The following is a 27,279-nucleotide window of genomic DNA, read 5'->3' on the forward strand; positions in this document are numbered from 1 at the left end:
GAAAAAAACATAGAAAGTCACTGCAGATGAAAATTATTGGCTATTTTTTCGATGTCTCAGCTTTGCAACTTCCTCCCAAAAAGTGATCAGGAGATGTTGTATTCATCTAGATATCAGAATGCACTCAACGAATGTTTCTTGAAACATGTTAAGCGCTTCCAACTGATATTAAGAGTGATGCCAAATGTTCCAAACAACTAAACAATATGTCTCGCCTACTATGTTGCTTACATTGCCATAAAATGTGTATCAAAGGGGTATGAAGCGTGGATATCAATGACAATGAGAAATACAATACTGAATCTGAAAAGGGTCAAAGGCGAAGAAAAAATGAAGTTTCGTTTGTTACAGTGTGGAAACTGACAGTAAAAATCATTAACGTACGAGTATATACAACATTAATCACACTAGGTTCTCTCGAGAGTTTTCCTTTCCATCTGCAGAAACTGTCAGGGTGGTTAAATCTGAATGAGGTAGGTTTGGATCTTTTTTTTATAAAAAATAGAACATAATAGATATAAATAATATATATATAAATAACAACATCAATGAACAATGACTTCCTTGCTGACATGTTGGTTGTTTTCATTCAGTCACATGCCTTTTAAGGTAAACGCAGGAAGTGCTGACGTCACTGTTTTGGCGATCGTTTTTGTAAAATAGATACGATTAGGACGAACTAGTATCGACCGTCTTGTTTTATGAATAGGAGTTGTCTTTCTTCCTTCATTATATACATATATAAGTTAACCGCTATTTATATTCCAAAGACTGGCGTACTTAGGTACTAGATGGCGACTTAAGATAACAACATATAAGTAAAAAATCGGTAAAATATGACTAAATAATTTAATTACAATTTACAGCTGTCATTGATTCGACAATGTTAATTGCAAAGATAAAAAATTAGCCGATGTACTACACAGCCAGACGCATTTATATATCATGGAATACAAGTTTGAATATTTATATATGATTCATAGCCGTTGAAAGATTTGTCGGCGTATGGTTTCAGGATACAGCAGACAGATGATTTCAAAATCTGAGATACAGCAGACGGATTATTTCAAAATACGTAGATCCTGCAACCAGATTATTTCAGAATACAGAGATAGAATAGACAGATTAGTTCAGGATACAGAGAGACGTCAGACTGATTATTTGAGAATACAGAGAGACAGCAGACAGATTATTTCAGAATACAGAGAGACATCAGACAGATTATTTCAGAATACAGAGAGACAGCAGACGGATTATTTCAGAATACAGAGAGACAGCAGACAGATTGTTTCAGAATACAGAGAGACAGCAGACAGATTATTTCAGAAGACAGAGAGACATCAGACAGATTATTTCAGAATACAGAGAGACAGCAGACAGATTATTTCAGAATACAGAGAGACAGCAGACAGATTATTTCAGAATACAGAGAGACAGCAGACGGATTATTTCAGAATACAGAGATACAGCAGACAGATTATTTCAGAATACAGAGATACAGCAGACGGATTATTTCAGAATACAGAGAGACAGCAGACAGATTATTTCAGAATACAGAGAGACAGCAGACAGATTATTTCAGAATACAGAGAGACAGCAGACAGATTATTTCAGAATACAGAGAGACAGCAGACAGATTATTTCAGAATACAGAGAGACATCAGACAGATTATTTCAGAAGACAGAGAGACAGCAGACAGATTATTTCAGAAGACAGAGAAACAGCAGACGGATTATTTCAGAATACAGAGAGACAGCAGACAGATTATTTCAGAATACAGAGACACAGCAGACAGATTATTTCAGAATACAGAGAGACAGCAGACAGATTATTTCAGAATACAGAGAGACAGCAGACAGATTATTTCAGAATACAGAAATACAGCAAACGGATTATTTCAGAATACAGAGATACAGCAGACGGATTATTTCAGAATACAGAGATACAGCAAACAGATTATTTCAGAATACAGAGAGACAGCAGACGGATTATTTCAGGATACAGAGAGTCAGCAGACAGATTATTTCAGAATACAGAGAGACAGCAGACGGATTATTTCAGGATACAGAGAGTCAGCAGACGGATTATTTCAGGATACAGAGAGACATCAGACGGATTATTTCAGAATACAGAGAGACATCAGACAGATTATTTCAGAATACAGATGGTAGTAAGACGGATTATTTTCAGACAACAGAGATACAATATATACATACAGTTAGACTATTTCAGAAAACAGAGATACAACGACGTATATTTCAGAACACAGAGATACAATAGACGGATTATTTCTGAACAAAGAGATACAGCAGATGGATTATTTTAAAACGCACTTCGCAATCCCTGTGTTGTTAACGAAGGTGCAAGTAGCAGGTTTCAGAGCACATTTTACGTGATGAAATTAACATCGTACAGGCGTTTTGCATTATAAAATACCAGCAAAATGAATTGATCAGTATGGTGTTAATTGTCCATTTCTAATTTGAAAAACAAGAAAGAACAAAACATTTTACTTTAATTTCTATTAACTTTCTCCTCGTTTGTGTTTCAGGAACCTTGTATCAACATGATCTCCTGATTGCTCTGGTCAGGTTTGCGTGTATTTAGAATTGTGAAAGTGATGTATTGATGTTTTGGCGTAAAGCCTTTTAAGGGTTTCTTGTTCGGAAACGTTTCAATTTCATTTTTATCCCATTAAATCGTTGCAAATGCATAATACCAAGTAAAGTTAACTCGTAAAACAGGGTTTAAAATGATGCAGGTTGATGAAAAATCGTGGGTGAATTTTACGGTCGCCATAGTGATCTCATTGAGAAATATTCTATTTCTTTGTTTGACATGAAGGTGGGCGTATTTGATGCTCGTTGACTCCGTTGTTGTTTACCGTGTTCTCAATTGAGAACGTGACATGACTTACTTGAATTGACCAAGATTTACATTGCGGTTATCGGCGATGAAGCATATGACGCTTACTCTTCCAGAACTCCTGGTCTTATTCTCCTTGCCCTCCGTGTAAATATTTCTTTTGTTATTATTTTTGTCCTAGTGTTATGAAATTTGAGTTTGGATTATGATCATGTTGACATGTTGGTATGTTCTAGATTTTTTAAAACATGTAACAACAAAGCAGATATGTATTACGATTAAGGCCTCTGCTGGTCTTTATCACTAGCCCTCCTCCTCTAGGTCGCGGGTTCGAGGCCTACGTGGGGCAGTCGCCAGGTACTGGCCAAAAAAAAAAATTTTTCTCATTTTTTCTTTCATCCACCACTCAAGTTTGGTAGGACCTTGAATGACACTGGCGAAAAACAAATCGTAAATCAAAGATAAACTGAACTCTAACTCGAAATTAAATAAGTTTTATAAGCCGAGAAATCTGGGGGTCATATAACAACAACAATATCTAAGTTACCTTAGAGCGTGAGATAAATATCAATTTAATCATGTATTTTTGTACCTGTTCAATGATGAGGCAACTCTTGCAGGTCGGGATAGGTTCCTCCAATTCTTCTATTTAGAACTGATCGAAGGAAAACCAACACTTAGACAACTAGGTTCACTAGCCCCATATTTAATAACGTTAATAGAATTCATATGTCTGATAATGTCAAAGGAAAGTCAGGTTTATGTGTATATTCGGAACCGTGCCATTATTCGGATGCATTATAACGACAAATCACGGATATTAACAAAAATACACCCCCCCCCCCCCCAAAAAAAAAAAAAAAAACCCAATAAATTAAAAAAAAAAAAAAAATCTTCCATCCGCAGTATTGAATATTGTAAAGACACACAAATGGATAACCCTTCGAGCATAAATTTAGCATCGGCAACAGTATTGTCGGATATTGAATTAATGTGCATCAAACAGATGTTCCGTCTTTATGAAACTAATGACCTACATTTTATGACATGACAGTTAGCTGAAGTTAAATTCTAGATGCGGAGGTGCTCTAGCCTCATAATTTGATATACGTAATAATTTTCACATAGTTAGCAGCTTTACCCTGGAAGTATATTTTATTTGCGTTTTTTTCAATTTTTCAATGTTTTGCTTTGAATTACGAATTTGTTAAACTAGAATTTAAAAACTAACTAAATTCATGTTTGAAAAGAGATTATACAATACGATACGGGACTACATCATACAAATCTTATTAGTGGACGCGTCAGCGAAAGAGGAACATTTAAATCTTATCTGGGCCTTTCTTCTAGTAAACTGTAATGTGCACACCTTCAGAGAGTGATGTGTCTAAGGTCCAAGTGATGTATACCTATCAAGCGGTCTTTGTGTTTAGTAGGATGAGCATGTAATTTGGTTTAATTAGCAAATATGGCCACAGAATAGCGCATCGGGAGCCATCGATTAGTACAGAAACGTATAGATTTCTCTTGTGTGTAGAATGTAAGGTTCTAATGAATATCGCGCTTCGGTGATAGAATGGTTGCTGTTTCCATTCGTGGAAGACAGATTTACTGACATTTTTTGGTTTAGAAGTTATCAAGCAGATTACGCGATATTCTGAGAAGGAAAACAGCATCCCGCATCCGACCCATGTACCAACACGTTGGATCCCCTGCCTATACACACAGCTGTATGTACGATGGGCCTTACCGAAGCATCGATACTTTTCTGTTAGAAAACGGATTAATACTTAAAGAATTTCAATAAATGTTCTGACCATGTTTATATAAGATTTATATGAATAGAACAGACTTTAGAATACTAACTTTACATAACGACATTATCTACCGACCACTGTGTATATTGCCCCTTTGTTCGGAGAACATTTCAGTAATTACTATAAATACCTATGTTTGTGATTTTATACATTGTGAATGTAGATCAGTGTCTATTTGATAAATTTATTTTTTTTCATGAAACATGTATGTATATAACAAGGATCTCTTTCATATCCTCACTTATTAGTAAATAACATTCACCCATTGTACCTACAGGTACAGCGTAACAGTTGTACCTCAAATCCTAACACACCTGCCCTACAGGTACAGCGTAACAGTTGTACCTCAAATCCTAACACACCTGCCCTACAAGTACAGCGTAACAGTTGTACCTCAAATCCTAACACACCTGCCCTACAAGTACAGCGTAACAGTTGTACCTCAAATCCTAACACACCTGCCCTACAAGTACAGCGTAACAGTTGTACCTCAAATCCTAACACACCTGCCCTACAAGTACAGCGTAACAGTTGTACCTCAAACCCTAACACACCTGCCCTACAGGTACAGCGTAACAGTTTTACCTCACACCCTAACACACCTGCCCTACAGGTACAGCGTAACAGTTTTACCTCACACCCTAACACACATGCCCTGCAGTAAGAAATGCACCTGCTGCCACTCTGGTGTATGGTCGTAGAACTAAACTTGCAATCTTCATATTTTCTCTCTTATTCCAAAATTTTGGCCTACAAATGATCGTTTTAAAAAAAACTTGTAGTCGATATTCTGTGCTCAATGTCCGGATGATATAACGACTGGTTCACCCATTGTCAGTATAATGTGACTAGGTGGAGTGTCTTTCTAGAGACCTTCTACTGTAGAATCTATTGTCGGATCACTATAAAATCGGTTACAGTTCCGCACTTTACACGACCATTGTAGCCTCCCAAAACTCGCACATTCAACATATCCATGACTCTAGCTGTCGATAAGACGTTAGATAATAAAACTAGACCAAACTCTAACACACATATTATTGCTCGTTATTTTGCCTGTATACAACAACCGAATTAAGGAAAGCAAGCAGAAAAAAAGAATGAAAAAAAAAAATCAATTCATCAACGCAATTATTAAAAAAAAAAAAAAAAAAGACTTTTCGTATCAGATTTCTGGGGTCACGGGTGTATGAGAATGAGGTATATATATGGTTTTGTTATATATTGTTCAACGCAGCACCAACAGCTATGGTCATTTCAGGACTGCACCCTCATGTATGCGAGGTGAGTGCATGAGTTGTGTCCGTGTTTTTTTAAGGCAACATACCTCTTCCGGTCATAAAAAATAAAAACATCATCATTGGAAATACTTTTCTTGTATCCTTGTCTGATGCTATTTCACATTATGTATTTCATTTTTCCTTTGTCCTTTGTACTGGTATAGCTAAAACTTATTGGTGGAAATTGATGTTCTCGGAAATAACTTCGGAATTTATTGAATTAGGGGGCTCTTGCACGTACCCGTCTACATTTTGTCTTTTCTTTCGATCACTTTGCATTTTCTTCAGTCGCCTCACAGGCTTCAAAAAATATAGACCTTTGGCATTACTGACGAGTTCGAGAATGCAATTTAATTAATTGTTTGGCAATACTGTAATCTAAAAAATGTGTTATTCACCTGCATGTCTTCTGTACAATAGCAGGTGGTAGACACTGCAGGTTGACTTCAACTCCACGAGGTTTACCGTAACCAGCATGACACGTTCCAATTAATTTGAAATGTGGTTAGGTTCATAATAAACACATGTATTTGACACTGTTCTAAAATTAAAAACTAAAAAGTCTCCTTAAAGAAGGATTTTAAAACCAGATGTTCCGAAGGGTAAGCGTCCTCTGCTTCATCCATGTAAACATTGGTCAATCCAAGTAATGTCACGTTCTCAAATGAGAACAAGGTACACAACAACGGAAGCACCAGGCAAACTAACGAGCATCAAACACGTCAAGCTACATGTCAAACAAAGAATTTGAATATTTCTAAATGAGATCACTATGGTGACCATAAGCAAATTCATTAACCTGCATCTTTTGAACCCCTGTGTTACGAGTTTGTCAGTCAGTTGACGACTTCTTGCACGAAAATCGTGATAATGGAAACAGTCCCTTGAATATGCAGGAATATTGTTATCGAGAAATAGAAAATTCACAATAGGGAAATTGAAATCATCACGTTTATCTTACAGCTTCATGGAAAGTTGTCCTTGTTGGATTCGTCGTAGGAAATTATCGAGATAAACAGCTGACGCAGAAGAATCTGTCGTATATCTCTGACTAACAGTTCATGGTTTTGTTCTACTGTTTCTAACTCAATGTTGTATTTAAAAGTGTTACTTCACTGTAAACTCGAAATTTTCTACTGTCGTTAAAAATATGAATGCCTCTGAACGAAGTCTAGTATATATTTATTAATCACCTTTCAATTTATATCTTCAACAACTTTCAGATTTCCAAGACTTGTATATTTAACAGACAAGACATCCACAGAATTTACTCATATACTATATGTATTTGTTGAATAGTTAAGCCGACAGTACTTTGTCATACGCTCGAGGATACAACCTATAACTTAATGGATCGACTATCGATAGGTTTGGCGTTTGTCTATATTATAAACCAGTGGTATTTAGGTTAAACGTTTTCCTTTCGTGACCAGGAATAGCAATACCATTAGTATGATATACCTTAAGATCTCACCTGTGATAAACAGCTAAGATATTGTTCGAATAGCATATTAATATTTAACGTGCAACAATTGATTCAGGCATACCACGCGTACACATAATTTGCAAGCCAATAATAATCAAAGAACTGTGATCCACTCCCGTAAATAGAGATCTCCCACAACCTTCCGCAACAGTGCCTTGACCACCATCACTCGCGATGTGCGGTAATTCAATTATATCCAAATACTGCATATCTTTAATTCTTTTCTTTTTTTTTTTTTTTTTTTGGGGGGGGGGGGGGGGGGGGGGGGGGGGGGGGGGGGGAGAGAAGATTTTGGTGATATTTTTAATCGATAAGTGATTAATACTCGAAAACATTTTAAACTATAGAACTTCATTCTTTATTGTCAATCTTGTTTTTAGTGGTCTAAATTTTACCCTTTCGTAAAAAAAGTGCCGCAATGATTATAAGTTAAGCACTTCAGGAAATGATTCCAGGCCCAGCGAGTGTGCCCTAGAGCGCTTTGGAATTACAAACCGAATGGGTGCCTAAACTTGTTTCTCGTCCACGAAAAGGTTTTCAATTCAGACTTGTCTGCAGAGAATTAGTATCTATCATGAGACTTGTAATTGAATAAGAATCCCACCCATTCCTGGTCTTTCACACGATTACATGTAATGGCAAGGCATTTTCATAGAGTGCCATGTCTAATACAAGGAAAGTGAAAATAGGCCTACGGATGCAATCAGCCAGTCGAAGTCATCTTATTGATTTCTATGCGATTCACATATTGGAGGCTCTTAGTGAGTATAGGAAGGGAGCAAACGCTGTTGGGCACCAGTACAACTGTCACTTTGTTAACGAACCGTCCAAAAAAGTCAACTCAACTTGTTGGATTGTTACCGTTACGAACAGGGTGTTGTGTATAATTCAACAATTTATGACATCTTAAATCATTTTCCTTTGGTTATCCATGCGAATGTATGTTTTAAGTCGTGTGAATGATATAATTTTCTACGAGTACGGAAAGGATGCCAGTGGAATTGATGAGGACAAAATAAAGCGTTCCAGCGTAATATAATTTACACAGTGTGGTGCATAGCGCTATAAAGAATCTTCAGGATAGGACGATTTATCTTTATATTTGACTTATTAAAATGATACCGATTTTAACGAGAGAGTTTAACGGATATATTAGGATGTTAAAGTCCATTACACGTGAGCTGCAATTCGTCATAGTTACATCTGATTAGATAATTGGAAACATTAGTTGTTCGTTATCACAATTATCCTACATCAAGGAAGCATTTTCTCTTTGTACTTCTATGAAAGTTCCCAGGCTTATTTGACTGCGACGCAAGATTCAAGGACGGCCGTTAACATAGTTTTTGAATTGCAATTTCCGGTTGTAAGAAAAATTCCAATGTAAACGCGACACGTATTATTTTCGCGTGAAATGAAGTTGAGAATACGTCATTCTAATGCTTTCTGAATTGTTTAGAAAGACTCGTTTAACATCATACACGGCATTCAGGTGATTGTGAAGGCAACCTTTAATGACCCAAAGTGTAATTGTACAGACGTTAAGGATGGGAGGTTTGCTTTCTAAATATTAACTTTCCAAGAACTTCTTCGTCATATAACCAAGCAGTACTTTCTAAGACACAATATTCACAACAAATGTTTTTAACTAAGACACATAACAAAACATTGAGATTGTTGCCGTTTTGTTACATGTCCTGTCTGGAACATCATTGACCCGAAAAAATTGTTTTCTTATTTAATTCATTGATAATAATACCAAAAAAGTAAAATTGGGAAGCATTTTGTTTCAAGGAAAAAATTGACAAAAACTACGGATTAATTGTACTGAAAGTGTGGTAAACAGCATGACGTTCTCAACAATGACAATCCCGGTGACGTCATTAGTGGACAATAATCATGAGACAGTTTCTTCATCATATCACCTGAACGCTTCTTTTCTGTGGAATACGTCACATCCGGAAGCATTGCAAAACGGAAGTGATACAACGAATCCCGGATTTAATTTCTACTGGCAGGTAAGGTCCTTTCACACTCGATTTATCTTCACTTTATCGTTCTTGTAATATTCTGTGGCCAAAAACCGACAAAGCGTGCGCGATTTGTAAAAACTACACCAAGGAAAGTAGACGTTGAAGTAGTAAAGAGCAATTGGGGCGGAGTTTAAAAGTTGTTGTACACTTATTGGTTTTAAATATATTTTGTTGATTTCAAAACTCAATGATCAACAGGTATTGTATTGAAGTTCAATGTCACAAAATATATTGAAATAAAGAAGATTTAGAATATTTACGTTAAAAAAACTAGTATTCGTCAATTCATTTCCACAAACAGAGAAACAAGCTATGCGAGGAGGAACAATCGTGATGAGATTCTGTGTATAATACAATCAGTTTTTTTGTGGTAAGAGGAACGAATGGAAAAAAATGAGCCATACTTGGCATGTCAGCATTCCATACGACTAAATCATAACTAAAGTTACGAAATTGATCAAAACAAACGATGAATTTAATATCGACATTTTAGAGAAAATAATACTAACCACATATTGTACAATCTAGATACCGTCTTTACAAACCTAGATCCGATAAGAGATTAAAATATCCGGTAGGTGAAGGGTTAAGGTCATGGCAAAATAGGAACAAAAGACAGATTTATACAGGCACTCCTCAAAAGCCCAAGGAGAATAAGACCAGGTGTTACTTAATGTACATGTACCTAGTGTTACTGATTGCTATAAAGTATTATTGTGCTGAATTCCTAAGCAAGGTTTGAAAAGAAAAACTTTGAAAGAAAAAAGAAAAAAAAAACCCATCAGTATAGAACGCGGAAATAATAAAATTTAGAAAGTCTGCTAAGCACCTTGACGTCAACACCAGACAGCTCACTTAATCTTAGAAGTGTTATGTAACGTAATCAAATAGCAATGGAATTCTTGCCAGTGTTGTTTCCGTTAATATGTTTGAATGGTGAACCCTTAAGCCATCCGTACGGTTAGCGTGGCTCATTATCCTGTAAAATCGGACTTTTATTATTGTAGATGTTTCAGTGCTATACTACCTTGAAATAGGGCCATACTTACTGTGTCCATCGCATGATTCATAAGAGACTGTTTTCTTGTCTTTAGCAATAGTTATATCATTTTTGATATCGCCATGGTCATTGCCTTACAGTTTATGACTTTCGAGGAACGTTCGCCACTTTGACTTTTAAACTATGGTAGAGAGTGTCCCCTGTATTAAGCTAAGCATGGCGGTAATATGTGTGTAGGGGGTGGATGGTCCTGCTGTGTGTTTTCGACTGTACATTTTAGTGATGAAGTACCATTAAGGTAGCCCCGCATATTCTCAAGGAAAATGTCGCAGCCTCTCACCCAGGCAAGCACGCGGAATACATTCTCGCATAGAATTCGTGGGGGATCGTTTATGTGCTAATGCGACACCAAACACTACAAAACCAGGCGTTTTACCCATCTTGGCAATACAAGTTGTGAACAGTAGTTATCAACACATTGTTAATTTGTGTCACCTTGCTTGGCTAATTTGCATCAAATATGAATTCTGAAATATAAAAGAGACCCCAGAGGCATCTTTAAGCATCGTTTCATTTTTATTCGTTCTTGTTTTCCTATCTGGTCTTATTCTCCTATTTCAGAAATCTCCGTGCAAGTCTTTCATTTGTTCGTATTTTGTCCTAGTTATTTAAATTTGAGTTTGAATTATGATAATGTTGAAGGACATGTTTATATTTCCTTGTCTTTTTTTTTGCTGTTAATGGTTTTGGATTTATTGTCAAAATTCTTCTTACGACAGAGATAATGATAACTGCCAAATCGAAGATGGTCGCCTGTCAGTCATTTTCTTGTGATCGGTTTCACAACCAAAATGGCACAACTAGGCACCAAGAAGAGTCTATGTATAAAATTTAAATAAAAGGAAAAATCATCCAGTACTTCGAAATAGATAGCGATTAGAAACTTTCAATATCAAAATACAAGATGGCCATTTCATTTTTCTGGTCAATTAAACGTGCCTAGCTAGGGGTTGAGGGAAACCTTTATTTGTACAAAGGAAATGTGAGAAGGATCAATTAAAAACTTCTAAAGGAATAGCAATAACACGAAATGTTTATGAAAAAATATTAATTTTCGTTCGAAAAATAGATAGCCTCCAATACATTATTTTAAATTTTCGTTTTGTTTGGTAGGGGAAACCATTTAAGTTGCTCCCGTACGCGAAAGCATTATGGACCAAAAGATATATATAGCCCTATCTGATGTTTTCATTAAGAAGGTGATATCTTTTGATTGGTATTAATATGTTGATATGTCGTAACAACTCCGACCAACCCAGTTATAGTGTAGCTCTCTAAAGTATTTATTCTTAGGTGAAGAAACTGCCGAGGGCCGTATCAAGTAGGTATACCAGATGACGTAAAGACAAATCTGGTAGTAAAATAGGCATTCATGCTTGTATCAAAGTGGCAATTAGTTCAAACTAAAATTGCATAGAAAACGTATTTTGTCTTATCAAATAAGAAACGGCAAAAGGCGTGCTTGTAAGAGGCACAGCGAAGAGGTTCTACCCTTGTAAGCTGACAGCAGAAAGACCAACAAACGTGCACAACAGAAAAGAAGCCATTCGCAATATTTACGACATGTCAACGTAAAGCTATATTGTTGCTTTTTAGCATTGTTGCAAGGGTTTAGCATCATGATGATGTTTCTACGTTGTGAATTTTACGTCATAACAATGGCTATGAAAGTGGCAACCAAGGTTAATGTCGCCAACCATGGACTCTTTTTTTATAGATTATGACAACTGAATTAGTCAAGTTGATGCAACCTTCTATAACCGGTAAAATGGATACATTTTCCCCAAGCCGACATTCCTTTTTTCCTGATGTAATTTATTCAACCTTCAGCGGAATGACTTGACAAAATTAACATCACAGGAAGCTTTTTACTTTTTTCTATGGAACCCTGAAGCAATTCTAACGCATTTTTGAAACAAAAACCGTTTTTCATTTGATCAGTGAATAGCACACAACGAAGTTGCAAACGCTGACATGTAACGGAGGTAAGTGGTCCGGTCCAACCAACCTTTCCCCAAAGACACACTAACAGCAATCTCATTTAATGGAAACCCAGACATGGTCTTTAATTTCACGAAAATATTACATCCTGGGCATATATAATTCGAATAACCCTGTCTAGAGAAATACACCAGAGTAGTTTATTGTAACATTGTGATAACGTAAAACAAGCAAAAAAGGGTTTACACCCACGTTTTAATGTCTGACAAATGTATATACAGCTAGGAAGCATTAGGATAATTACCACTCTTCTTCAGAAATGAAGCCGCCATTACAAAAACAGTATTTAAAAACCGAAAGTGTTAAAATAGACTCTTGATCGGTTTACGGATATCATCTATAATATTCAATACATTTTGACCAGGGCATGCAGAAACATTGTATTGAAAACGTCACTTTGAACATTGAATGAAAAACATATCATTTTTCGCAGAGTTCCAAGAAAAAAAGAGCTTCAATATTTTCTTTCAGGTTATAATATCGATTTTAACCAATATCGGAATTATTGTTAAAAAGATTAAAGGCGTGGTAAAATGATGAACTGAACAGATCTGTCCAACAAAATGAAGACATAGTACCTGCACGTTGTGCAATTAGCACAATACAACTAACCAATTTACGGCCTATCAGTAAACAGCAAGAAAAAAAAAAAAAACAACAACAATGCCAACTCAAATTCAATCAATTTAAGGAAAATATGAACTAAAAATTTACACGGAGATTTGATTCTAATAGAACAATGCATTAGGTCATTGTGACAATCTGACAATACAGTTCCATCACCAAAGTGAAATAATATGTCATGGTCATGTGTGTTGAGTGTGCGAGATTTTATTAAAATCCTGTCAGGAATTAAGCAGCTAGAAATCTGATACCGATTTTGTAAAACTGTACTTCAGAAACACAAGCCACGGGATATTAATCCATTAAAATGTGTCCCAAGGTAGGAATCAACTTGTATCATAATTGAGTTTTATTTCTAATTTTATGACAGAGAGTTTAAATACTATACTTCTCGTAAATGTTTGATAATCTTTTGTGTCAAGCATTGAAAACTATAAAATGCTTGTGAATGCGCGAATAATTACTCAAAGATAAATACTCTATGTATTTTTGCCTGTCTTTCCAAATAAGTTTTATGTGGAATTGACGTAATGTCAATGTTGGTTTTATCGATATGGAGGGTAATAAAACTTTTACTCACAAGACAGACCACGCCCCCATATAGATATTGGTCTGTTATGTTGACGTTCATTGTCTTCATAATATTGGACATGGTATAAAATAACATTGGAAAGACAACAACTGATTAGCTCCCGCCTTCATAGAAAATTCTTCATTTCCTTATTTTTCTATCTACTCAATGTTTTGTTCTGTGCGTTTCACACTGTCTCTGGTCATCAGATCAACAGTCTATTCTTAATAATTTTGTCTTTAAGCCATAATCACTCAAACGCCGGCATTGCATTACCTCGCTACAAGCCACCTTTAATCTGATTGGTTTGCTCCATTAATCAAACAGTAAACTATGTAACCAGGAAGTAAGAATAAACCCGTAGCACAACACCGACAGTAATTTCCGATGCTGCCTTGTCCGTAGGTAATAGGTGACACGGATATCACTATAATGTAAATGTTTTATTATAGTGCAGGTTAATGATCTTAAAAGGATAAAGACCAACTAGTAAGTGATAAATATGAATTGTTTTAGGTGGATATCGTTGATGAAGCAGAAGACGCTTTCTCTCCTGAAACATCATACCCTGGTTGCTAAAAAGGTTAGTTAGAGTTAACCAGCGGTTTGGGGAAAATTGAAATTGGTTACACTGAAAAAACAAGTGTGTTCAAGGCCAAATCCACGCTCAATAATTATCAATCAATAAATCAATAAACCCGCAACTGTGAAATGATAAAGAATGTTCACTAATCCTTACCTTATGTTACCTTATGTTGTCTCTGCCCGCAGGACCTGTTGGTCCTCTATAGGCAGCTCAAAATTGTCATTACGTCGGTTCAATGTCCTTCCGGTGTCTTTATCTGGTCCATATCTTACTGTATAATTAAACCTCAATGGATGTCTTTCCCAGTATTTGTCGAGCCTGTTTTTGAATTGGTTTGTTGTGGTAGCTGTAACAACTGTGTCAGGGAGGCTGTTCCAAGTGTCCACTACCCGATGAGAAAAGTTGTACTTCCTAATGTCCTTAACACAATGTTGTTTAGTTAACTTAAGTGAGTTTCCCCTGGTGTTGCTGGTCATGTTTAAATTCAGTATTTTCCTGGTTACTTTTTGGTCGTATATTCCCTTTAATATTTTAAACACCTCGATCATATCCCCTCTCATTCTTCTGAATTTCAACGCTGGTAGTCCTAGGTGATTCAGTCTTTGTTCATAATCTAGGTTTTTTAGCTGTGGTAACATTCTTGTTGCTCTCCTCTGGACGTTTTCGAGTAATTCTATATCTTTTATCTTGTGGGGTGACCATACTGAGCTTGCATACTCCTTATAGGGTCGGACTAGTGCCTTAAATAGTAAACAGAATGTCCTGTTATCAAGGTAAATGAATGTACGTCTCATTAGTCCTACTATCTGGTTAGCTTTGTTCACCTGGGTCTGTATATGTTTTTCGAATGTGAGGTGTTTGTCAATGGAAACTCCAATGTCCTTTTCACTGTCCACGTTCTCTAAAATCTTACTTCCTCCTCCCTCTTTGCGCATACTGTACTCTGCTTCTTCTACCTGTTTTCCTTTGTTATGAATGGATAGGACCTTGCACTTATCCGGATGAAACTTGAGGAACCATTTCTCACTCCATTGGTATAATTCGTCCAGATCCTTCTGAAGAGTAGCTTTATCACTGCTACCTATAATTTCTCTTAAAATTTTGGTGTCGTCCGCAAACAAAAATACATCCGACAATACGCAATCTGGAAGGTCATTTATAAAGATTACAAATAACACTGGTCCCAACACAGATCCTTGGGGTATGCCACTAGTAACAAAATGCCATTTAGAATGAGCTCCATTAACTTGTACACATTGTTTCCTATCTTCCAAAAAGTGTTCTACCCATGTACACAGTTTCTTGTGGATCCCGTACATTTTCAATTTTTCAATGAGTCTGCAGTGTGGAACCTTGTCAAAAGCTTTCATAAAGTCCATGTAGATTGTATTTATGACTCCTCCCCAGTCCAGAATTTCTGTCCAGTTGTCTAGTACACTCAATAATTGTAAAGATGTAGACCTCCCTCCTAGGAATCCGAACTGTTTTTCACTGAATAGGTTATTCTTCTCCATGTATTCCATGATTCGTGCTCTTATTATCTTATCCATCGTTTTACATACAATGCTCGTCAAACTGACTGGCCTGTAGTTGGATGCTGAACTTTTGTCTCCTTTCTTGAATATAGCTGTTATTTTTGCGACTTTCCATATTTCTGGTATGTCTCCCGTCTCTAATGATTTCACAAATATCATGAATAGTGGTTCACTAATCACCGAACGTAGTTCAAACAACACTTTTGGGTGAAGTCTATCGGGTCCTGGTTATCTCAAACCGGTCTTTTCCTCCTTGTTCTAAATCTTTCGTTTATTCATTTGTTTCATGAAAGTTTGAGTTGGAATATAGATTCTGTTGACTCGTTGTTTTTTCTTGTTGTTTTTAAGATACTCCGAGTATTTATTTAGAAACGTTAAGAAAAACTATGGGTTTTGTCGACATGTGGAACCAATGCATTATCATAGTTATATCACTATTAACTTAATTGGAAATCGTCCAAGCTACGGATCGTACTACAAAGGACTATAAACATGAGCTCCCAACAAAAATTAATTCAAGCCTCTCACTGTCCCAATTATTGCATGTATAAAGAACAGAAATCGATGAGTGACGCTTGAACCTTGTTGCAGTGTTCTTAAAACAGCCGGAACCGTACAACATAATCCAATTGATAATGATTTAATACGTTAAAATCAGTTTAAACAGATCAGGTTAGAATATATGTAATCCTTTATTGTGCTTGAAATATACCTTTCTAGCCTTGATGTTAAAGTAACCGAGATTCCACTGTTCTATTGTTGGATACTTGACAAGCTTACCAGATGAGAAAAATTATTTTCATCTAAGTTAACTTTAAAGCACTAGTCCTCACAACAACCTTTTCATACAGGAAACTTTGTAAATCACCAAGATAATGCCATTAGCATATATGCTTGACTTGACTACAAGAGGTTATATCAAAACTCAGCGTTAAGCATTCATTAAGCTTTTGAAACCTGGTGTCAAGACCTACCTTATAAACAGTATGTTTGAGCCTCGGTATAACATTACTGATTTCATCCATTGATTTTTCTTTATCCACCAGTTCATATAATATTTTGATTCTCTTTCGGGTGACAAAAGACTCCAAGTTGTTAGTTGACTGTTTAAAATCATTGTTGAATCTATAAAGAAAGGGTATGGTATTGCTTACATTACGTGTTTAACCCTGTATTAGTGTCAATATGACTATGTGTTTCAGTACATTAAGGGTTTTGAAGCAGATAATGAGTTGATTCAGATTTTTTGTTTAAAGTATTTGAGTTCACATTTTCTTATTTTCTTTGCATTCGTTATATAGTTTGTGATGAGGCCCTTCAGAGAGTGTTTTAGAACATTTTCAATATAACATACCATAGGCTATTAGCCTTTCCTGCATTTCCTAGACTAAGATTCAAGGACGTTTAAGCAGTCTCCATGACTACCGTTGCGATATAATCCACTATTATTTTTATGTTTCTGTTGTTATTTTGTTCACTCAAAGGCAAATCATTTATTTTCTTCAAGTCCTTTTTAACACCGACAGAAAGTGTATTAGCAAAATCATTAGCCGAGTGTCTACCCAATCTCTCGATGACATGGAAACCATGGGATGGTAAATCATCAATTGCATTTATCTGATTTAAGAATGCATACAGTGACAATCATGGTCTGTTGACAGAGAAAATTGAAACTTTAAGAAAAAAGCAATATCATTAATCAATCACCAAGAAGATAATTCACTACACTAGAATCACTGTAAAACTACCAAGGCGTCACAAACTGAGTATGCTTATTTGGTTAGTCATACAAAACTCCAAATGTCATTTGCCTTTATGGTCGTTAACAGTATAACTTCTTTTACTTGTTGTTACAGAATTAATCTATTTTGTAAGAGTCATATAATAGTGAATATTGATATGAATCACCCCCAATAAGATACTTTTCTGGTGCAGTACGTGGATTAGCATCTTCACTAAGCATTACATCTTGACATTCATGAATTATAGAGCTAGTGAACCTTCCCATCTAGATTTTGACTTTTCTTTGGATCACTTTGGATTTTTAACAGTCACCTCCTAGGCCCTTAGCATCACGGACAGGTTCTAGAAGGACGAAACAGCTGTTTGGTACAGTTTAATTCATTATTTGACTCTACTGTATTTAACACTAAATTACTTAATTAAAATGTGATATTCACTTGTGTGTCTTTTGTACAGTGTCTGAATAAGATCTAGGTCAGCGAGGGAATTGAAAAAGGTCAATCAAAACTCAGTATTGGTATGTCTGAGTATTGTTGCACACTTCCTAACCTCTTGATTAATTCAGATTTCATTCTTTCATAAAATCTATCATAGGTCGAAATGAAGCGACAGATACTGTAAATATATCAAAATAATTAAAGTCAAGTCTCATATCTATCATGTGTTTCAACGAAGAAAACAATGTCATTAGCCTTACAGTTAGGAAACAACCATTCATCTTCTAGTTTGTTACTATCTTTTGACACAATTTCTCCAATATTCTAATAACTGGATATTAAAGGACCCCTGATACCAACTTAAAATGATGTTAAGAGCCATTAAACAATGAAAATACTATTCAAAAGGTTATGTTCAAAACAATACTTCTTACAACGAGATCACAGGGATAAAAAGTAATCAAGTTAAATTTCCCACAGGCAACTGCTGTTCCAAATCTATTGTTTAGTATTGGAAGATCAAAATAGCATGTTTATTGATATGCAGTATTAAGTTATAGTCACAAGTAATTTGTAGTACATCAGAGAGTCCATCATTGTATGAACATATTTTTTATTTGTATTACATCTGAAAGCACATCATAGTAAAATCTCAAAACTGAAGCTTAACAATGAATCGGTTTTCCTAAAATATTTGCAAAACTCAACTAAAAAAACAGAGACATTCGAAAACTACTTGGGAAGAACCTGTAGACTTCATGTACTCGATTTTACTGATATTCCAAATTGTTAAACATAAAATTAAGTATCACATGTTTAAGTAAACAAACTGATACACTGAAAGACTCGACATACTTTAGCTTACCGTCCGCCTACCAGGATATTAACAATGCTACGGTTACATCTCAGAACAATAAAAACAAGTATAAAGTGATTAACGAAAAGACAATATAACTGATTACTTATATCAACTGTTCAGATGATAGGTATTTATAAGCTGATAAGAAAAATCTTTCATGGAAATTTTCAAGACACACACTTTGGAGAATTTGATTTATGGGACACTTCTCGTCTTCTAGCTTACGGCGATTTTTTTTTAAAAAATGAGGATATTTCCAGGCTGGATTTAAATCACTAGGCTTAGTGGAAAAGCTTAATTTAAACAGATGATGTTAAATTGACTTCGACTTTGGTGAAAGTTTTATTGATCATGTCTGTCTGGGATTTGTAGAATTCTGTCCAAATCTGTGAGACATCACGTCTTCTACATGGCTCGGTCTCGCCAGACTCACTCTCAAAATCACGACGGTTTTTTTTTATGAAACAGGTACTTTCACATACGTTTCATCAAGATGTTCAAGTAGGATGGTGCTGGCATAGTCGAGTACGTTGGAACGTTCACTGGGTAAGGATGAGTCCAAAAGTGCTATGTCAACTGCAGAGTTGTCCCCCTTGCACAAACACTCGTTGAATAGGCCTTTCAGGATCTGACATTCATTTCCTACCTATTACTCAGCATTATGACCTTCAAGTAGACATTAATGTATATCAAAACAGAGCAACTCTTAATCGTTTACTGTCATTGTAAAATATTTGTATGAACGATTAGAAGTGTCCAGGAGGAGGCACCTGTCGAACAAAGAGGCGTCATCATACATTTAAATGTTTGTTTTATCATACTCGCAGCAGAATACTTGTATATCGTCCTTTTGGCCCAGAAAAGTAATATCCCACTAGACGAACCTAAACTTAGAATGGTTTTTTTTTTGACGGACAATGGAAAGTTTTTGTATGGCATCAGCTTTGTCACAAACTTCCTGATCGAAGTAATACATAGTCACGACGTGGGGTTGGGCAGTTCAGCGTTGAAATATTATCAATAGGAATCCACGAGAAGGCTAATAAAAGGCGGACCCTATCATAATTTCCGTTGAACAGTTGATGAGACGTTATAAAACATTTAACAAATGTCATAAGAATTGCCACTTAGGCGAAAATACTTATTTTGTCAGCACTCTTATGAGACAGCCATATTTGCTTGGGCGCGTTCGATATCATATATTAACCCAAGTAAACTAGATATGTTTATTTAAAAAACAGTACACGAAAAAAAGAGAAGTAAACCAAAGTGATTTGACCTTTCACACATAGGTCATTTAACTGATCTGTTCACTTTACAAGTCATTAAAAATAGCTTCCTAGTACTGTATCAATGATTTGGTAATTTGTTTCTTACAGAAAAAACATCATTTCTATCTTTTACATGCATATAATAATACACCGGTGGTTCTTGATTATAATACAGTTCCATACAATGTGTTTAAAACGTGATGTGTTGCCATGGTGCCCGAGACACATGTTTTTCATGTTTAGGACACGACTGAAAGTAACAACGGCTTCCCCAGAATAATCTGATCGCAGTGATGACCATAGTGGACATCATGATAAATTATCAACTGTTTGAACTTTTATTAGAAGTGAAGGTTTTCGTGGAATCCACCGACAGCTGTCTAAATTGTCCCTGTGATAGTTTTACCACGCTCCGTACATTAAAAAAGAAAACGTAATTAAACCTTCACCTTCAAACACTACAATAAACCATACATTCCTGAATAAGCAAGAGTTCATACTACGATGTAGTGTTACTTTCATAATTCTACTAAAAAATTATTGAATATGGAAAAGCCTCCAGTCTGAACTTATTGCCTAACTTTCCATGAACATGCTTTCATATGAAATGCAATTATTTTCTGCTTCGTGTCACATACTGCACATCCTAATCAAATTATGCCGTATTCACTCTATAAACAAATCGAAGCACTTGTTCATGTCTGTGTTTCATTGGTAACGTTAAAAACAGTACATACGTTACTGTCAGCCTAATTTGTTACACCGTCTGCACCCGAACTTAAAACATGCGAACCTTCCTTGATACTGTCGTAGTGATTACGTAGAGAAGTCACGAGGTCTATCTCGATATTTTATAGGATGCTCAAGACTGCGTATTTCCCACGCTTTCTTCATATGGAATGCCATGTATCAGGGTGCTTGCAACACATTTCAACAAAATGTCACCAGCTGAATTGTCACTAAAATGGCTCCTATATATGTCGACGCGGTTTAAACAGGCAACGGGGTTAATTACCTAAATTAAGTCATCACAAATAAATAAAAGAGTGTTAAGAAGTCTTTTGCGTTTTTTTAACGGTACCACTCCTCAACGAAATCATAAGTTGCAGCTGTCGTTGCACAATGCTAATATGAAACAACAGGTTTGCTATATCATATTGACAAAACCAAATTTAGTTTCAAGAACACGTACAATGCTTTCCCCCAGGACCACATGATTGAAATCCCAAGAATATAATTGAAACAGCCATGCTAATTACAGTAGCCAGAACCAATTAGTCGGATTCCATAAGACAGATCTACTAACCTTTCCATACAGATGTTTATGTGTTCTGTGCGTCAAAAAGGCAACAACAGAGTTTTGTAGTCAGTCATCAATAACAATAAAATACCGATATGTTAAAACAATCTTAATTCAAACTTAAATTCGGTGTAATTATAACAAAAAACTGAAGAGATACCGACCTTGAAACAGATTCGTATTTCAAACACTTAACACGAAGATTTCCGAAAATGTACAAGGAAGACAAGACCAGGTGATCCGGCAGGGTAAGCGTCTTTTGCTTCGTCGATGCAATACGCCATGTAAATTTTGTTTACTCCAAGTAAGTATTGTGCCGTATTTAAATGTACCGAAACAAAGGAAACGCTCAGAATATACTCGTGTACTTGACATTCTTTGGAAATTAGCAGATATATAAAAATAACAACGTCTATTGAATTATGAGGCTAATGAACCTCCCTATCTAGATTTTGACATTTCTCTCAACGTGTGTTTTTTTGTACAGATTTGTGTAATAGTGTTATTTGGTGTTTTTTGTCAGACTTTTGATTGAAGGGTTGATAATTAGGCATGACTGTGATACAGAACAAAGACGTATACAGAAAAAAGCTGACGTATTTACCACCAGATTAGGAGTTTACGTTCAGATGTTTGTATGTCCCAAATTGATGACATTTTCACAGAAATATTTTGGTAGGATTTTACAAATCCACGAAATTAACTTCTGTCTGATGACCTACGGAACGTTGATAATGAAATAAAGCACCTTAATACCGTGTGTTCCGTTAGAAGAGCGTACAAAAGTCACAGGTAAATTAGTGTCTGGAAAGACTGCACTAATGTCTGGTGTTTCAACATGAATGGAAACGTGTCGAGCTATAGGCGGTAAATTTTATGTGAGGGTTCAATATCAACTTCTCCTTGATCACTATGATATTGCCGAGAATATCTGTTCAGTACAATGGTGTCGGAACACATTGGGTTACTAATGTAGTGGTTAGAACCAATATGGTGAGGTTAAGTTCGATGAAAGATTCTTTGTATTGTTATGGTAAATATCCGGTAAAACACATGTGAAGGAGTACATGTTGATTTCAATATATGAACTATTTTATATATAGACTATCGTATTTGTAAGCTATATATATATAAAGTATCTTATATGTAAACTATTTTATATATAAATTATCTTATATATAAACTATCTTATATACAAACTAGCTTCAGGAACGTCTGGTCTTATTTTCCTTGTACTTTTTAAGCACGTGCGTATTTTCCTAATTTTGTGGAATTTGAGTTCAGATTTTGATCATGTTGACATGTTTTAATGTTTTTTCGGTGATATATTTGATGTACATGTATATATCTATTTTCGGCCTAAGCGTTCACTAACGTTTGGGATTCCCTCTGTATATTGGGGATTACCCTTGCGTCATTTGAATCATACAATGCAGACATTGGTTAATAATATGATTGATATAGATTTGCGCCCGCTCATCATTCAGTTTAGCAGGTGATTTCAATTATCAGACTTAAATTCACGTTTCTGTGCTGTTGGGTCATTAATTACGGATGTATCTAACGTAATTCTCAGCTCCACAGACACCTCAATGTCTTTAAATGTTTTATTACATGAAGATTTTGCCGTTTATCTTTCAAAAACAGATTTCTCTCATTAATGATGCTTTCTCCGATGACATATTTTTCAAAATAGAAACAGAGTGAAGTTCAGATATATGACAGTGTCCATTACGGTATATCTAATGGACTTAGGCTTTCATACTTAATAACACGAACACTGTGTGTCCTGACAGTCTGAAAGGAGGAATTACTACGATCTCCTGACCATTAATGGATACAAAAGAGTTCCAGTCATCTTAGTCTCTTCGTCTGTCTGTGTATCGTGATATACTTAATTAAATGTATGTATGCTTTCTTGACCAACGACATATAACTGATTTATAATAATGACAGTCTGGGGCCTTATATGGAAACTGAACCGGGAACTTAGACGATTTAATCGCGGTCTCATTTCCATGGCCTTACATACCAACTTTGACCATTTAGATGTCGTGTTATAGTGAGGGGCACACATGTATGACAACTTTGACTATTTAGATGTCGTGTCATATTGAGAGAGCACACATGTATGACAACTTTGACTATTTAGATGTGTCATATTGAGAGAGCACACATGTATGACAACGTGTCATATTGAGAGAGCACACATGACTATTTATGAGAGACAACTTTGACAACTTTGACTATTTAGATGTCGTGTCATATTGAGAGAGCACACATGTATGACAACTTTGACTATTTAGATGTCGTGTCATATTGAGAGAGCACACATGTATGACAACTTTGACTATTTAGATGTCGTGTCATATTGAGAGAGCACACATGTATGACAACTTTGACTATTTAGATGTCGTGTCATATTGAGAGAGCACACATGTATGACAACTTTGACTATTTAGATGTCGTGTCATATTGAGAGAGTACACATGTATGACAACTTTGACTATTTAGATGTCGTGTCATATTGAGAGAGCACACATGTATGACAACTTTGACTATTTAGATGTCGTGTCATATTGAGAGAGCACACATGTATGACAACTTTGACTATTTAGATGTCGTGTCATATTGAGAGAGCACACATGTATGACAACTTTGACTATTTAGATGTCGTGTCATATTGAGAGAGTACACATGTATGACAACTTTGACTATTTAGATGTCGTGTCATGTTGAGAGTGCACATATGTATGACAGCATTGACCTACGGAATCCATTTTAAATCTTTCTCGACTTTCCTTACACAAATTGTTACAACATATGCGCGATATTTTTGGATTGATTAAATTGGACATTCAGCATTGACATAATTTATTTTGATTGACCAAATTTACATGGCGGGAGTCGCTGATGAAGCAGAAGACGCTTACTTTTACGAAACATTTGGTTTCATTCTCTTTGTTTCAGGAGTCTCCGTATAATCTTTCTTTAATTCATATTTTGCACTTTTTTTTTTATTGAATTTTCAGTTTAGATTATATTCATGATGACATATTGGTATTTTCTTGTTGTTGACTTATAATCGATGTACTGTCGTCATTGCTCATGGAATTCCCATGATTTTTTCTGGTTTTAGTCCCTGTACGGGATAGACGTTGACATGCTGGCGTTATTGTTGTTCGAATTTCTGTTCTGAAGGGTCTATTTAAAACAAAAGTGAGTCTTCCCTAAACGTGACGTAACAGCTATTCATTGAGTTAAAATCCAAATAAGGAATGTGAATGTTATAAATGGCGAAGCTAACTATTTTGTAACCTAGTTATCGAGACAGAAAGATTGAAAACCGAAAGAGTCAAAGTTCCCAATACGGCTGTCATAAAGACCCCCAAAAGATTAAACAGACAGGCTATCTGCCTTAGCGGGCTTTCGGAATTTTTTTATTTCGCCTTGATGGCTTCAAAGTCTAACTGGGAAAATGAAGATAAATGTTAAATGCTATTACCTGATAGGGATCTAATATCTGGTTTCAGTTAAAACAAATTTATATGACCCGAAAGACGTTGACTAGATAGATGGCATATAGTTGATATGATGTTTTGGATATACTGTGATGTGATTTGATAATCTGAGATTTAGTCTGTCGTCACTTGGTAGAATTTTTGATAGATCAAAGCCTTGTGTAAATTGCAATGGTACACTATAACACAAATAAAGCAAGTAAGGTAATAAAAAAAAAAAAAAAAATACGGATATTCTGGAAAAGGTAAAAGGAGAGAAAGACCAGGTGTTCCGAAAAAGAAAGCGTCTTCTGATCCCGACAAGAAGACTCCCGAAGAAATGTACAAGGAAAATTACACCAAGTGTTCCGAAAGCGAAAGCGTCTTCTGCTTCATCGACGCCACCCGCCATGTAAATCTTGATCAATCCAAGTAAGAAATGTTACGTTCACAAATGAGATGAAGGAAAGGAAGACTGCATTCTTTGTCATGCCGCTGAAGTGTTTGTCTGATCGAGGTTTACACACATTACATACTTCATGCTTGTTTAAGCATATCTAAGATGCCATTATTACACTGTAGGCAAGTAAGAGAAATCCTGATCCTGAGTTTTTACATAGGGAAATATCTGGCCGCCCACGAGACTGAGTAAAGAGGGTCGTTGATGCAGCTTCAGAGCATGAAAAAACTATTGTTGCTGAAAATTATTGACGTAAAATCTATATTTCTAATTAGTATCATTCGTCAGAGGTTTCATTACCTAGTAAAGTATGCATATTGTATCGATGTGAAGCCAACTGCTTAAGCGGGACATCTATTGATATGCTGCCGTACCCTTATATTGTATATGATAAAAATCGCCGACCTGATAACCTTTACCTATGAAATATGCATGTATATTGTTTTCATATTACGGAAACAACCCACTATTTATTATGCTGTCATTGATAGAGCATTATTCTCACAACATAATAATTAATTTTTGTCTCCAGTCGATACAAGTTTTGTCACATGTAATGTTTAAATTAGTCGATATTTTTCCATCGTTGGAGTCCTTGCAATGCATATCGGACTTAAGTGAGTCATTGTTGGTAACAGATACAATATGTAGTTTAACGTCACTGCAACAGCGTAGGTCATAGGAGGACGGATGCCAAGAGGGTTGCCGACAGCTAGGACCATTTGAGGACGGGTGTCGAGAAAGACAACAACAACCAGGGTCATACTCAAACGGGTGTCAAAAGGGACATCAGGAGTGGAAATATAGCACAAAAAGGGGTAGGCGCAGACAGGAACAAAACACAAACGTTCTAGATCCTAAAATAACTGAGGTTGGGGGATGTGGGGTGGGAAGGAGGGTTGCATCTTGTACAAGAATCATCTAGGACCGCGTATCTTACCATGATACATGATTGTCAAATACACTACATAACGAAGTTATCGTTCCTTATTATTATTATTATTGTTATTATCTACATCATAATCAATCGGCTTTCCAATATAGGCACATTTTGACTGACTATTGACAAATATCCGTGATAACCCGGGGATTTTAAAACCTGTCCCTTATATCACTGTTCATTGTTCAATGAACGAAAATTCCATTCAAGTTCCAAGCTTAGTGCATAAACCGGGAAAAAAAATTCTACTCAGTATTAATGCTGGTTCTAAATTTTGGAACTCTTTGGTGTTTTTGATAGCGACAGTAACAATTAAGCACACCGGTGCTGTTTATTTCCACATTACAAACCTGCGGCAGATTTTCCTCTATTTTTCTAATATCATTCCAATGGTGGAATGTATAATCATCTCCATGAATACAGTATTATCTAAGTTAAGTCTTCTAAAACAGTTGACGTGTTCGAGATATTAAAACATCACGACTTGAGATTTAGCGACAATTTGCGGCGTATTTGATTGTTCAGGCTACAAGTACATTCACCAGTTATATCATGGAATGTTAACAATGCAACAATGTATCTTTTTAATGAATTCACTAATGAGCCGTGTAGACGGAAGCAGCCTTAATTACTCCCATGGGGAGATGTCATGTTTGCTTAGTGAAGTCAGTGAACCCATTCTTCCGTGGAAAGTGTCTACATATGATTGGCTGTTGCAAATACGTTAAACTAAAAAAAAAAAAAAAAAATAAAATAAATAATAATAAATAAATAAAAATTAAAAAAACCGGTTAATTATGATATCTATATATTCAGAAGAGATCATTAACATATGACCTTGGCTATTGCAAATATTGTTATGATCTTGGCCCTTGAGATCATAATCATATGAATTTGACATAAAGGAAGA

The 27,279-nt window shown here is 35.8% G+C and overlaps 1 protein-coding gene across 1 annotated transcript in view; it reads left to right on the top strand.

The window, feature by feature from the left end:
* The first annotated feature begins 9,296 nt into the window (after positions 1 to 9,296).
* LOC132563774 (cardioacceleratory peptide receptor-like) overlaps positions 9,297 to 27,279 on the top strand; it is an 84,916-nt gene continuing 66,933 nt past the window's right edge. Inside the window, exon 1 of the mRNA XM_060228530.1 lies at positions 9,297 to 9,467. Within this exon, the coding sequence (XP_060084513.1) occupies positions 9,297 to 9,467 (171 nt within the window). The remainder of the gene's footprint in view (positions 9,468 to 27,279) is intronic.

The sequence above is a fragment of the Ylistrum balloti genome, unplaced genomic scaffold (assembly GCF_031769215.1).
Source record: "Ylistrum balloti isolate Yb309-2 unplaced genomic scaffold, AGI_CSIRO_Ybal_v1 Utg369676, whole genome shotgun sequence".
Taxonomy (NCBI): domain Eukaryota; kingdom Metazoa; phylum Mollusca; class Bivalvia; order Pectinida; family Pectinidae; genus Ylistrum; species Ylistrum balloti.